The 13,386-nt window shown below is 32.8% G+C and overlaps 1 protein-coding gene across 1 annotated transcript in view; it reads left to right on the forward strand.

Annotated features, from left to right (window-relative positions):
- Iars2 (isoleucyl-tRNA synthetase 2, mitochondrial) overlaps positions 1 to 13,386 on the forward strand; it is a 53,578-nt gene that overhangs the window by 23,517 nt on the left and 16,675 nt on the right. Inside the window, exons 12-14 of the mRNA XM_005335862.3 lie at positions 1,101 to 1,261; positions 10,005 to 10,107; positions 10,882 to 10,975. Coding sequence (XP_005335919.2) covers positions 1,101 to 1,261; positions 10,005 to 10,107; positions 10,882 to 10,975 — 358 coding nt within the window. The remainder of the gene's footprint in view (positions 1 to 1,100; positions 1,262 to 10,004; positions 10,108 to 10,881; positions 10,976 to 13,386) is intronic.

Below are 13,386 nucleotides of genomic sequence, written 5' to 3' on the forward strand. Positions count from 1 at the left end.
AGACAGGGTTTCTTGCTGGGGTATAGCTCAGCTGGTAGAGTGCTTGCCTCTCATGCACAAGACCCTGAGTTCAAAACACTTGTACCACAAAAAAAGAGAGAGAGAGAGAGAGAGAGAGAGAGAGAGAGAGAGTCTCACTGAGTTGCTTGGTGCCTAGCTTTTGTCGAGGCTGGCTTTGAACTCACAATCCTCCTGCTTCAGCCTCCCTAGCCACTGGGATTCCAGGTATATGCCACTGTGCCTAGTGCAAAAAAAGCTTTTTTTAAATGAAGAGTTTAAGTTAGCATATTTTGACTTTTTTTAGGGGATTAATAACCATTTATGCTGTTCAATTGATCTTTTGGTAATTGACAAATACAATCAAATGCAGGTAGTTGACAACTTTTTGAGGAAATAAAGAAAGGGGGAGTTTTCAAAGGATGGTAAATAAATAGGAAGTAACTGATATTTTGAGGAAAGTGTTTTCAGCATTGTAAACCTTGCTGTGTATAATCAAGCTATATTATAATCCTTGTTTGTCAACCTAGGACAGTAGCTTATTTTTAAAGTGCTTACAAAAATGATTAAACTCAAGTTTGCATTGATTTTTAACTATAGTTTATGAAGTATATGTAATACTTGTACTAAACCTTTTATTACCAGTTTTCTTTGTTTTTGAAATGGAGTCTCCCTACATTGCCCAGGCTGGTATCAAACTTGTGTGTTCATGATCCTCCCACCTCAGCCTCCAGTTATTATTCATTCATAGTTCTTTTTGTGCCTCTGTTAATAGGTGTGTCTTTTCCATGCCCAGGCTTGTTACCAGTTTTGATCTAGAGTTGGTGTAAATTGGAAATTGATATAAAGTCTCTTGTTACATCCTTCAAAGATTAAGTCTGCTCTTGATAATAATTAATAAGACTTTGGTGACTCTGTTTTTGTTTTGCCTCATTTGCTCTGAAATCGTTAGTTTTTTGTTGTGTTTGGTTTGGGGAGTGTCGAGGGGATGTGAATGACAGCCAACATCCAAAAGGAACCACTGCATAAGGAAAAATAATGACAGTTGTAGAAAAATTTATTCTGCTCTCTCTCATTAGTCTTGATTTATGAATCAATTGCAGGAATTGTTAAAGACAGTGAAGTTTATTCCAGGAGCAACACTGAATGCCATGGTTGACATGATGGACAGGCGTCCGTATTGGTGTATATCCAGGCAAAGAGTTTGGGGAGTTCCAATTCCTGTATTTCATCATAAGACAAAAGATGAATACTTGATCAACAGGTAGAACTTTTTATGATAATTTTTTGTTGTTTTAAAGTGAATTGTGTTCTTTTCAGTAATGGAAAAAAATAGTGTAAACTATTGAGATTCTCATATATTTTTCATTTATTTATTTTTCAGGCACTGGGTATTGAACCCAGAGGTGCTTAACCACTGAGCTACATCCCCAGCTCTTTTTATTTATTTATTTTTTTGAGACAGGGTCTTGCCAAGTTGCTTAAGGCCTTGGTAAGTTGCTGAAGATGACCTTGAACTTGCAGTCCTCCTGCCTCAGCCTCTAGCGTAGCTGGGATAACAGACATGAGCCACTACGCCCAGCTTCTTATATATTTTAAACAAGATATTATAAAATAGCAATATTTTGGGTAAATGAAATATAAATTTCCAAAGGATTCATATTTCAACATATAAAACAAAAACTAGATTTGTTCCAGTATTGATAATTAGAAAGAAAGCTCTGTTCTATGAGAATTTATTGTGCTAGTTTAAAGTGTTGGGGATCCAAAGATCCCCACTATTTAGTTGGGGAGCCTAAAATGTAATTTTACGTTAGGAATTACTTTACCAGTGAACTACATCCCCAGAACTTTTTATTTTTATTTTGAGGCACAATCTTGGTAAGTTGCTGAGTTTGGCCTCAAACTTGTGATCCTCCTGCCTCAGCCTCCCAAACTGCTGGGATTACAGGTGTGTGCCACCTTACCTGGCCTCCCTGTTAGCAGATGTGGGACAGGGAATATTTATCATTCCTTTGGGGAATACATTCTAGGTTTTCATTTTCTTTGAGTAATGTTTTAATATGGCTAAATTATGTTATAGCCTAAGTAAAGAGTTTGAATACATTTGTAAGTTTTTATACATTTAATCAATTGAGTACCCAGTGAAGAATTTGAGGGAATAGAGGCCAAGAAATAAAAGAGGAGTGTTGAGACTGTAGATGTAGATTTGAATGTCCCTACCTTGTCTCTCAATTTTTTGTGAAAAGGTTATACTTTTCATTGTCAATATTATCATTATTTCTTTAACAGTACTTCCATGATTGCATATATTTGAAGTGGCATTTTTTTTTCAGTGTTAAAGGTTTTTTTTTTTTTAAGTCATCTGTAGGCACATATTGAATACTTTTTTTTTGTTTGTGTATTTGTTATCTTTTGGTGCTGGAGATTGGTTGTTGATTGATTGTTGATTAAGTAGGTGAAATGTGAACTTCGTCAGAAAAACACAAACAAGTTTTTTTTTTATCATTTACATTTTTATTTGTTAATACATTTACATGGTTGTGTTAAAGATCTCTGTATCTATTAAAGATCTCTGTGTTGCTTCCATGGTATTAGTTGATTTCTAATTTTGAAGTAGAAGAGACATACAGAATATTGGCCTACAGAAGTGACAGACAAACTTAGTCATACTGTCTGTCAATTCATAGGTCATTTTCCTGTACACCATTTCTTAATGATGACTCAGATCCTCTTCCATTTTGACATTACACTTGAACTTAAGACAGTTGACATTCATTCTTAGTTATTTTGTCAGTTTTATAGAAGAGAAAGATTATCATTTTTCCTCCTTAAGTGAAGGAGAATCAAGTAATCACAGTGTTATATTCTTATGCCTTTGTATTGTAGCAAGTTGGTGACCATCAAAAGTAACAGCATCTCCACTGGAAATTCATACACAGTCCACATGGAGTTGCTGTTACACTTGATAATCCCACTCAGTGGATCCAAAGGTTCCTTCTGTTGGTTTTTTTCCTTCTGTGGTGCTGAGGTGCAGCAGGGCTTGGCACCTGCCAGGCAAAAACTCTACTGCAGAATTGCACCCCCATCCCTTCTCTAACTTTCTTGATGAAAATGTATATATTATCTGTAAGTGTATTTTTTTCCCAAAATAAATTTTTAAATTTATGTTCTAAATGAGTTCAGAGACTGATTTGGTTTGAAACTGATGTTTGATTCTGATTTGAGTTAATGGTTTTATTAGCATTTTATATTCATTTGTATTTTATCAAGAAATGATTTCAGTTCTGTCATTGGTCATTTTCTGCATCTGCAATATAATATCATTATGACTTAGATTAAAATCAGTTTCTAGTTAATAAAAACAATAATTTTTAATATAAAAAATCAGAAACATTGGCTCTGTGGGCAGGAAAAAAGTTGACTGATTTTTTTTCAGTATTTCACATGATTGTTATCAACTTAATACTATAAATACCATGATTGTAATCAATTTACTGCTATTAATAGCATAGCTAACTTATGCAGTTAGGAAACTGAACTTAAGCATTTAGGACGTTGACTTCTGGAAATTGTGAGAAATTTATAGAAACTGTCAAGGAATTTCCAATTTGAGTTTATCTGTCTTAATTTCAGATTTACAATAATAATGACACTTTGGTAGAAATTTTTGTTAATTAACTAAAATTTTCTCCAAAATTATTTCCTGTTACCTTTAAAACCTAATTGTAGGATTAGATTAAGTAAAGAATGCTTCCCTCCCAAATTTTATTGTGTTCTCAAATTAAATTTAGTAAACAAATATGAAGCAGTCTCTTACCTTATTCTTATTCCAGTAATTTGCAGAAGAAAAGTTCTCTTATAGCCCTTAATATTTTTGCTTATAAAAACAAAACAGAAAAACGGTGAAATGACAGCCAGTTTCTTCGTTACCTAGCCTTAAGACTGCTTAATTTCCAATAACATGCTAAATGAGCCTTCAGCTCAGTTGATAGTGAAGTTCAGAATGATTGGTTGGTGTTATAGTTGCTCATACTGCCTAGTGGGTTTTCACTGATTGAAATCTAGGAAGGGACACGTAATGCATGTGTTTAGATAAGGCCTTTGAGTAAAGTACAAAGTTTTATGGTGGACTTATTGCTTTATGAAATACAGCATTAAAGTAGAAACATATAGATTATATAGTGAGTGATAAGTGGTTTCACCCACTTTTATCAACAGTAATTTATACTGACCTTTAAGCTATATATTAACTGCCTGCTTGTGTTAAGTATAGGGTATTATTAACAAAATTAAGGCTAGAATTTTTAAATTTCCAAGAGCAAATTTAGACTTTTTCCCTTGAAGAATATATAACATCATAGGGAAATTCTTAGAAAATTGTTTTCAAAGATTTTAAAGCATGATCTCAGTTTCATTGTAAAAATAACCCTACTTCTGAGCTGGAATTGTAGTTCTGTGATAGTGCACTAGCCTAGCATGCATGAGGCCCTGATTTCAATCCCCAGCACCACAAAAAGAATAAAAACTTCTACTTCTCTGAGTATTTATCTTAGGGAAATAAGAGGACTAATGTCTCTTGGTCTTTTGTACAAAGAAATATATGTACAATATATTTGTTTGTAAAGAAATATAGTATTATAAAAGAAGATTTAATCCAATTCAGTTTTGGAAGAATGATTCTGCAGCCATAATGATTGTCTAGGTCCTTGGGAATGAAAATCAAATAAACAACCCAGCCACCATTTGGCAGTTCCAGACTTTTACCACAGCTCTATGGATACCCTATGAGCTCTTATTTTATATTAATTTGTATTTTTTTCCATGCTATCCATTATAGCTACCTCAAGTTTTTAGGTTATATGTCTGTGTTTATTTTTATTGCAAATTTTGTTTTTAAAATGCTTATCACAGCTTTTTAGAATCAGTCTACTGGAGTACAAGCCAAGAAAGTTAGTTTTCTCTTTGTATGCTTTGCACATGAATTTTGATTTATTTGAATTGTTATTTGTTATTATTATTAAAATCTGCATATTATAATTTTTTTCAGTTTTTATTATTTTTAGATAAAAAATCACATATATTTATTGATAGTATAAAATTTTCAAACATATGTTATGAAATGGCTAAATTGAGCTGATTAATATGGTTTCTTTATTCTCTCATTCTAGAATTTTTTTTTTCTTTTTCTTTTAAATATAAGTAATTGTCTAAAATCTCAAAATAGAACTGAACTGGGACTGGGGTTGTATTTCAGTGGTAGAGTACTTGCCAGGCATATGTAAGGACCTGGGTTCAATCCTCCAGCACCACATAAATATAAATAAATAAAGGAATAAAATAAAGCTATAAAAAAATAGAACTAAGAGGCTGTGGCTCAGTGGTAGAGCACTTGCCTAGCATGTGTGAGGCATGGGGTTCAGTTCTCAACACTGCATATAAATAAATAAATAAAATAAAGGTCCACTGAAAACTAAAAAAATATTTTAAAAAAACTGAATTTGCAGAGCATAATGCTTTGTAAAGCATACTTAGTAAATTTAATTTAGTACATGATTTATTTATTTATTTATTTATTTATTTATTTATTGTATTGGGGATTGAACCCAGAGGCACTTTACCATTGAGCCACATCCCCAGCCATTTTAATTGCATTTTGAGTCAGGGTCTCCATAAGTTACTTAGGGGCTTGCTAAATTGCTGAGGCTGGCTTCAAACTTAGGATCCTTCTGCCTCAGCCTCCGGAGTTGCTGAAATTACAAGTATGGGCCATCATACCCAGCCAATACGTTATATTTTTCTATTTCATAATATAAAGTAAGGAGGTGAGTCTTGCTCTAAATGTTAGTGAGGCTTCCTCTATCAATGAGACAGAACTTATTATCCTTCTCAGAAATATTTCATATTTCTTTTAGATATATTGAAAGCAATTTTCTTTTGTTCAGGTTTATATGCATATGTAATAAAATAAAATTTGGGCTATTTTTTGTATGTAGTTTTATTTATAGTAGTTTTTTGAAATCATATTTTAAAAATTACTGCAGGATTAACATTGTATGATTAAATCACTTGTAAGAAAAACTAAAATAAAAACAAAAACCAAGCAATTTCTTTCTCACTTTATGGGTTTCAAGAAATATTTTTAATTCGTAAATAAAAGATTTATAAAATGCAAGACTAAAGATTGGGGGTTCCGCATAGTGCTTGAGCTATAATTGTGCATGAGTGAGGCCCTGGGTTTGATCCCCAGAACTGCAAAGGAAATAAAAAAAAAAAAGCAAGATTATATTTCTTTGCATGTTAAAACATTGTGTTACTTTGTGTTACTTATCTGAGTGAATTTTAGTGAGACTAGAGGTAAATGACTAGTTAGGATTTTTTCAGTTGCCTTAGTAACATGTCAGGAGCAAAAATTAGAATCTTCCTTTCTTTGGTATTTTGATAAACTCAGTAAGATACTTGAGTATGGTTGAATAATACTTAAAATTTTTAAAACTTTATGAAATACTTAACATTTAAGGATATGAAAAAGATTCATTAAAGTTGTTTGGCATTCTAAAATACATGTGAAGGTATTATCAATAATGGTAAGGTATTTATGCTTCTTTAGATATGAGGACTTTTTCTCCTCTTAGAGTAAAATTTTTCACATACCCTTCTTGTCACAACTTCTCTCAGTGTTCGTAGAAACTGAAACTCAGGAAAAATAATAACTTTATTCCTGTTATTATCCATTAAGTCACAGGTAGTCCTGAGGCCTTTGGACTCATTTCTTGCTCTGTCAACACACTTATCTCCTGAGAATCCCTTGTTTCCTGACTTCATTTCTGTTCACGGTCTTTATTATACATGGGTAGTAAGAGCCTTTTTGCCATTGCTTAGCAAATCCAAAGAGAAACAGTGTGAGTTCAGTGACAGTGGTGACTGTAATAGATGAGTTAGAGACTCAGAATAAAGAAGTAAAAGTAGCCCTGAACCATGATTTGGGATACACACTTTTAAGGTCTAGTTGTGTTACTTGTTTAATCTCATTACTTACAAAATCCCAAATACAAAATGGGCAGCTGTACTGTAAATCCAATTAGTGCTTATAAAGGACTTTGAAAAATATAGGATGTACTAGACACACAAATGCTTTTGATTAATGATAATGTCAATCCTATATCTCTACTTGCTAAGTTTATATGAAATCTGAATGCATTACTTTTAATTTTATATTTTTTGTTTATTTTCAATATAAAACAATTTTGCTGTTTTCTGAAATTACCAATCTTGTAACACTTATATAAAGGATAAAGGGACACCAATGTATTTATTTTTATGGTATTGGGGATTGAACCCAGGGCCTCACACTTGCTAGGCATGTGCTCTACTACTAAATTATATCCTCAGCCTTTATTTTATTTTGAGACAGGGTCTCATTATATTACCAGGATGTCCTCTACCTTGTGATCCTACTGCCTCAGCCTGGTAATACCCATTTTTAGAATCATTAATTTTTGATGAAAATTTCTTTTTTTATTCCATTCTGCAGTTGAACCTACAGCCTCACCCATGCTAGGCAAGTACTCTATCACTGAGTTATATCCCAAATCTGAAAATTATATAATTTGTTTGAACAGTACATTTGCTGGAATTATGTGTGTGTATAAATGTACTTTGCTAGTATCTTTATCTTTTCTCTTTTTAGGGTTTTGTCCTCTGGGGTGTTAGATTTTCTCAGATTTTTATATCATAATATTATTCATATTTTCTTAACTGACAAAGTATTCTTTGCACACTATAAATAGTAATATATAACTGAATATTATTATCATATAACTAGGTTATTAGTACATATTAGTGCATAAAGTTTTTATGGTCTCATAGAATAAACGTTTATCTTTACTATTGGAAGTCCATATAAAATGAGTATAGCTATCTTAGAAACATGGAATTGTGCCCATTACATTCTTATTATCCATAACATTATAATTTCAATGTATCCTTCTAGAAAAATGCCAACTTAGTGACATTTTATAAGATTATTTAAGTTTTAACTTGTAGACATATTTAAGTTATATTGCCCATTCAGTTTTTTGCTTCCTGCAATAATTTTTGTAAACATTTCATTGATGTGTGAATTTGCAGACCAACAGAAGTTAGATGATTTGTTCTACATAGTCATAATTAGTAAGACGCAGATGGAGATTTAGAACTTAATACTTTTTCCTGTTCACTATTTCCATTTCCATTAAGTCCTTTGGATCTATATTAAATTCTTAGTTACTGGGCTGGGTTGTAGATCAGTGGTAGAGTGCTTGTCTGGCAAGTATAAGGCCCTGAGTTTGACTCTTGGAACTGCAGGGAAAAAAAAAATATACATGCGCGCGCGCGCGCGCACACACACACACACACACACACACACACACAGATATAAAATGTTAATATAGTTGTGTGTTCTGGTATTTGATTAACATAAAATGAACCATCTAAATTTATCTGGTTTAAAATAATTATTTTAAGAAATAGCTAATGCTTATATACATATAAAAATGAGTGAGGCATTCTTTGTTCTACATTTCTTATATCCACCTAATTAATATTCATAATGAGGTTGGGGATATAAGTCAGTGGTAGAGCACATACTTGCCTGAGGCCCTGGGTTTGATCCCTTGCACCACAAAAAAGTTAAAAATAGAAAATTTAATATTCATAATAAGTCTCTAAATGATGCTCTTTTTATTTCATTTTACAAATGAGGAAACCAAGGTTCATAATACTCAGTACCTTGCCCGGGGTTACATGTCTAGTAAGTGGGATAGAGCCAGAAATTAAACCCAAACTGTCTGACTTGAAGGTCCATGCTCTTGCCCATTGTATGTACCCTGACTAAAAGGAAAGCAACTAGAGGAAGCTATATAATATTAACAAAGATGTAATACAAATATTATATTAAAAGTATGTAATTGCTGTGAGTAGCTTTAGTATAAATTTTTTTCCTGGCTCTAATCTTCAAATAATTTATAACTATATATCTTCACACAGTATTCATTTGATATACAGTCATTGGTATTCTTCCATGTGATGGGCACTATTTTGAAGTTTACATGTATGGTCTCATTTATTGCAGTTATTCTGAGGAACATATGTAGGCTCACTAAAATGTAAGTTCCATTAGGGCAGGGATCTCATCTGTTTTGTTAAGTGCAGTATCTCTAGTTCTAGAACACTGCTGAAGAAATTGGAGATGCTCAGTGGATTAAAAAAAATGAATTGGATTATTCTTCTTAACAGAGAGGAGAGCTGAATGTTAGAAGAGTTTTAGTTTTTGTACATGGTCGTGTCCATAGTGATGGAGAACAGAAGCCTAAATATCTGCTGTTGAAGTCTGTACTCTACTATGACATTGCCTCTTACACAGGTGGATTTGAACTTAGTTCTGTAAGCAGGAAGGGAGCCCTTGAAAGTTTTTGAATGGAGAATTTGTGTAATCAAAAGCAGTTTAGGAATGCATCCATCTCAAGGTGTATCAGGTAAATAAAGGGATGAGAGTAGGGGAAATGTCAGATCATTGCATCAATCTAATATTGAAGCAGTAAGATTGCATTAATATGGTATCAATGGAAACAACTAATATTTCCAAGGTGGAACTGACTAAATTTGTTGGTTTAATTTGGCCAGAAATTGAAGGAGGTAAGGGTAGTTAGGAGGTTTTGAGTATAGGTACTTAGATAGAAAATAGAAATGGGGAAATCATGAAATAGGAAATCATAAACTGAAATAGGCAGATCAGAAAATATCATAGTATATTAAAAGTATAGGTCAGAAGAAATCTTTTTCTTTTTCCTTTTATAGGGATATATGATTAATTTTACTTAATTAGTTTGAATTTAAATTATGGCAGCAGCCAGATAAGCATGTAGTTGAACTAAGGTTCAGGAAAAAGGAAAAGATATTGTAATTTTAAAATTTTATTATTCATTATTATAGTAAATTGAAAAATTCTTCCTTTCCCCCCAAAATAGCCAAACCATTGAACATATTATTAAACTAGTGGAACAACATGGCAGTGATATCTGGTGGACTCTTCCCCCTGAGCAACTTCTTCCAAAACAAGTCTTATCTCAGGTAAACTGCTATTTGTATTTGACAGCCTTTGTATGTTTTTCATGACAATGACAACATAAGAGTTCTCGGAATTAAAAGGTGTGATTATAATGTCATGTAAAGTTAATAAATTTATTTACTATGAATTCTAAGCAAATGCAGTTTGAACATTGGACATTTTGTTAGCAATGGAAACATAGTATTTAACAGAGCATGGAACAGTAAGGTCATTTATCTCTTTGGGAGCTAGGATTGATTTTTGACTGATTGGGTTGACTAAGTAGATAATTATGAGAGAACAGCCCCCAACATTGGTACATCAGGACTTTTTAGGATCTGATGTGGAGTTAACAGATTACATCACACATCAAAAAATCCACACTAGAAATTAATTTCAAGAACTTTTTAAAAAAACAGCAACTATTTTACTACATTGGTAGATGTATATAACTAAGTGGCCATAGTCACTTTTACATGCAAATGGTGAGAGTTGTAACTGAACTGTAAAATGCTTAAAAATGTTTAGATGTTATTGAAAAATGTGAATTGAATGTCTGTTTTTCACTTTCTTTTTTTTAAATATTTATTTTTTAGTTTTAGGTGGGCACAATATCTTTATTTTACATTTATGTGGTGCTGAGGATCGAACCCAGTGCCCCATGCATTGTAGGCAAGCACTCTACCTCTGGGCCACAATCGTAGCCCATGTTTTTCATTTTCTTAAAATTCTTTGGGTACTTAGTGGCTATATTGTGGTCTTTGTAAAATTAAAATGCTTTTGCACTATCTTATTAGGTTGGTGGTCCTGATGCTTTGGAATATGTGCCAGGTCAGGATATTTTGGACATCTGGTTTGACAGCGGAACTTCATGGTCTTATGTTCTTCCAGGTAAGTTTTTAAAAATAGATTATATGCCAATTGAGAAGTTTTGAAAACACAGAAATGTTACTTAGAAGAGATCTGTAACCAAAAACTTTTGTTTGCTTTATAAGAAGTAGATCTTCTATTATAACATAATTGTAGACCTAGAAGGATCCTTTGGCAGTTATGTGATCCAATGACTTCCAAACTTTTTGTTTTTTTGCTTGTGTGATTTTCAAGGTGAAATTTTAAGTAGAATCTTAGTACATTAAATAGATGGAAAAGAATAGGAATTTTCTCCTCCTTGTAACTGGCTAATTCTCCTTGGTTTGTACAGCAATCTGAAAGCATCCAGTTTCATAAAATAAAGTTTGGAAATCCCTGAAGTAATCTGATGCCATCATTTTTTAGAAGAGAAAATGAGATTGAATTAGAGCCAGATTAAGTAGAACTTGGGAGCTGATATTCAATTCTCATTCTTCCACACTGCATTGACCCTTTCACATTTTTCCCCCTCTTTATAGAAATAACAGACTAATTATTTACCTACCTCATAGTTAGGGTCAATTTTGACTCATTGTATAAAGACAAAGAAAAGACCATGGACAAAAATTAGAAGAGCACAGTAGTAGAAAGCACACCTTAGAAGAGGATACGACATGTAAAGTTGGACATAAGAGTAAAAAAACGAGCCTTGTCAGCACTGTGAAATTAAAGATGGGGCTGCAGAGTTCAGAGCTCAATGATGGATCAGATAGCTTTGCTTGGGGAATGTGGGGAGAATAGCTCACTGTACAGTTGGCCATTGTTAAAGGTATTGAAAGGACTTACCTTCAAGTTTTACGTGAAATATACTTCTGACACTGGGCTTCACTGATGAAAGCCCAGCAGTATGCTTCCTATTCCATAAATATAGGTAAATGTATTTCTTTTATTTGGACCTTTCTTTCAGCTTAGGAAATATGAAAAAAATGCATGTAAATGCATGTTTATTCTCTGATAACTAAAATGTACATAATAATTCATAATGCACAAATATATTACATTAATTTTTATATAATAATTTTCAATAGTATTATTTCATAATTATTTTTCTCAAAGTGTATATGAGAGAAAATATTGCAAGTTTAGGTACTTTGTTTTTGTGCATTATATGGAAAATTTAGGCAAATGACACTGCTCATGGTAGATTATATAGCAGCAGAAAGATGAGTTTCCTCCTAGCATATTTGGGGCAGCACCCTGAATTCTAGGAAAGAGTGCCAAAGGTAAAGCTGCTTATGGAATGTATTTCAAAGGTCATTCACTGCTTTGTTCTTAGTGAGAATTAATACTGCTAGCAGAGTTGCTTTATTTCTCAAGTAGTTCTGTTATTAATGTTGTAAGTGCTGGACCTATTAACTGGGCTGTAAACTGCACAAAACTGTCATTAAAACTTGCATGCTGTTGTTGAGTACTGAATTTAGTCATACTGTTTCTCTTTTTTGTTGTTGTTCTGCTAGGGATCAACCCAAGGCCTCATGAATGCTGGGCAAGTGTTCTACTATTGAACCAGTCCCTAGTATGTGTTCCTCTTTCTCTTTTTTTTTGTTTTTTTTTAGTACTGGGGATTATAACACAGGGGCACTTTACCACTGAGCCACATCCCCAGCCCCTTTTTAATTTTTTTCCTATTTGAGACAAGGTCTTACTAAATTGCTGAGGGCCTTGGTAAATAGCTGAGGCTGGTCTCAGGCTTGCAATCCTCCTGATTCAGCCTCAGAAGTTGTTGAATTATAGGTGTACACTACCACACCTGGTTTAGTGTGTGATCTTCTTAACCAAATAATTTTGATCATGACAAATTTTTTATTAAGTTAAATTAGTGGTAAAATTGTACCTATTTAATGAATCATTTTTTTGCTTTCTTGTTGTATTTAAGTAATTGACTTCGAAGAAAATTCATTTGTCATTTAAATATATATGATGTACCTAATCTTAGGCTGTAGTTTCTACTTTGTTAACTCATATCTCTTCTCAATAAAAACCTTAAAAGATAAATCAATAAGAAGTACGATACTCAGGTAACATTTAATTCTATTTTCCTCCCATTTATTTCATAAGAATCTCAAGATAGGCAGAAAGTGTAGTGGGGAAGAGAACCAGGTACTAGGTGAATTCATAGTTTGAAAATCCATAAAGTTTTTTTTTAAGTCACCTACTTTTCTGAGAAGTGTTAACTGTAATTTTCGTTCTCAAATGTAAAATGAGTCAATGTATATTACATTGAGAGTACATTATTACAAAACAAGCTGAGCTTTCTTTGAGCCTAATTTTAGCTGTTAGTCTTCATTTGTATCTTCTACAAACTGAATTGATTAGTTAGCATATAACTGGTTTTACTTTCTACTGATATGTTTTATAGCAGTGAAAGAGATTTGGCTTGTTAAGTTTTGACA

The sequence above is a fragment of the Ictidomys tridecemlineatus genome, chromosome 10 (assembly GCF_052094955.1).
Source record: "Ictidomys tridecemlineatus isolate mIctTri1 chromosome 10, mIctTri1.hap1, whole genome shotgun sequence".
Classification (NCBI taxonomy): domain Eukaryota; kingdom Metazoa; phylum Chordata; class Mammalia; order Rodentia; family Sciuridae; genus Ictidomys; species Ictidomys tridecemlineatus.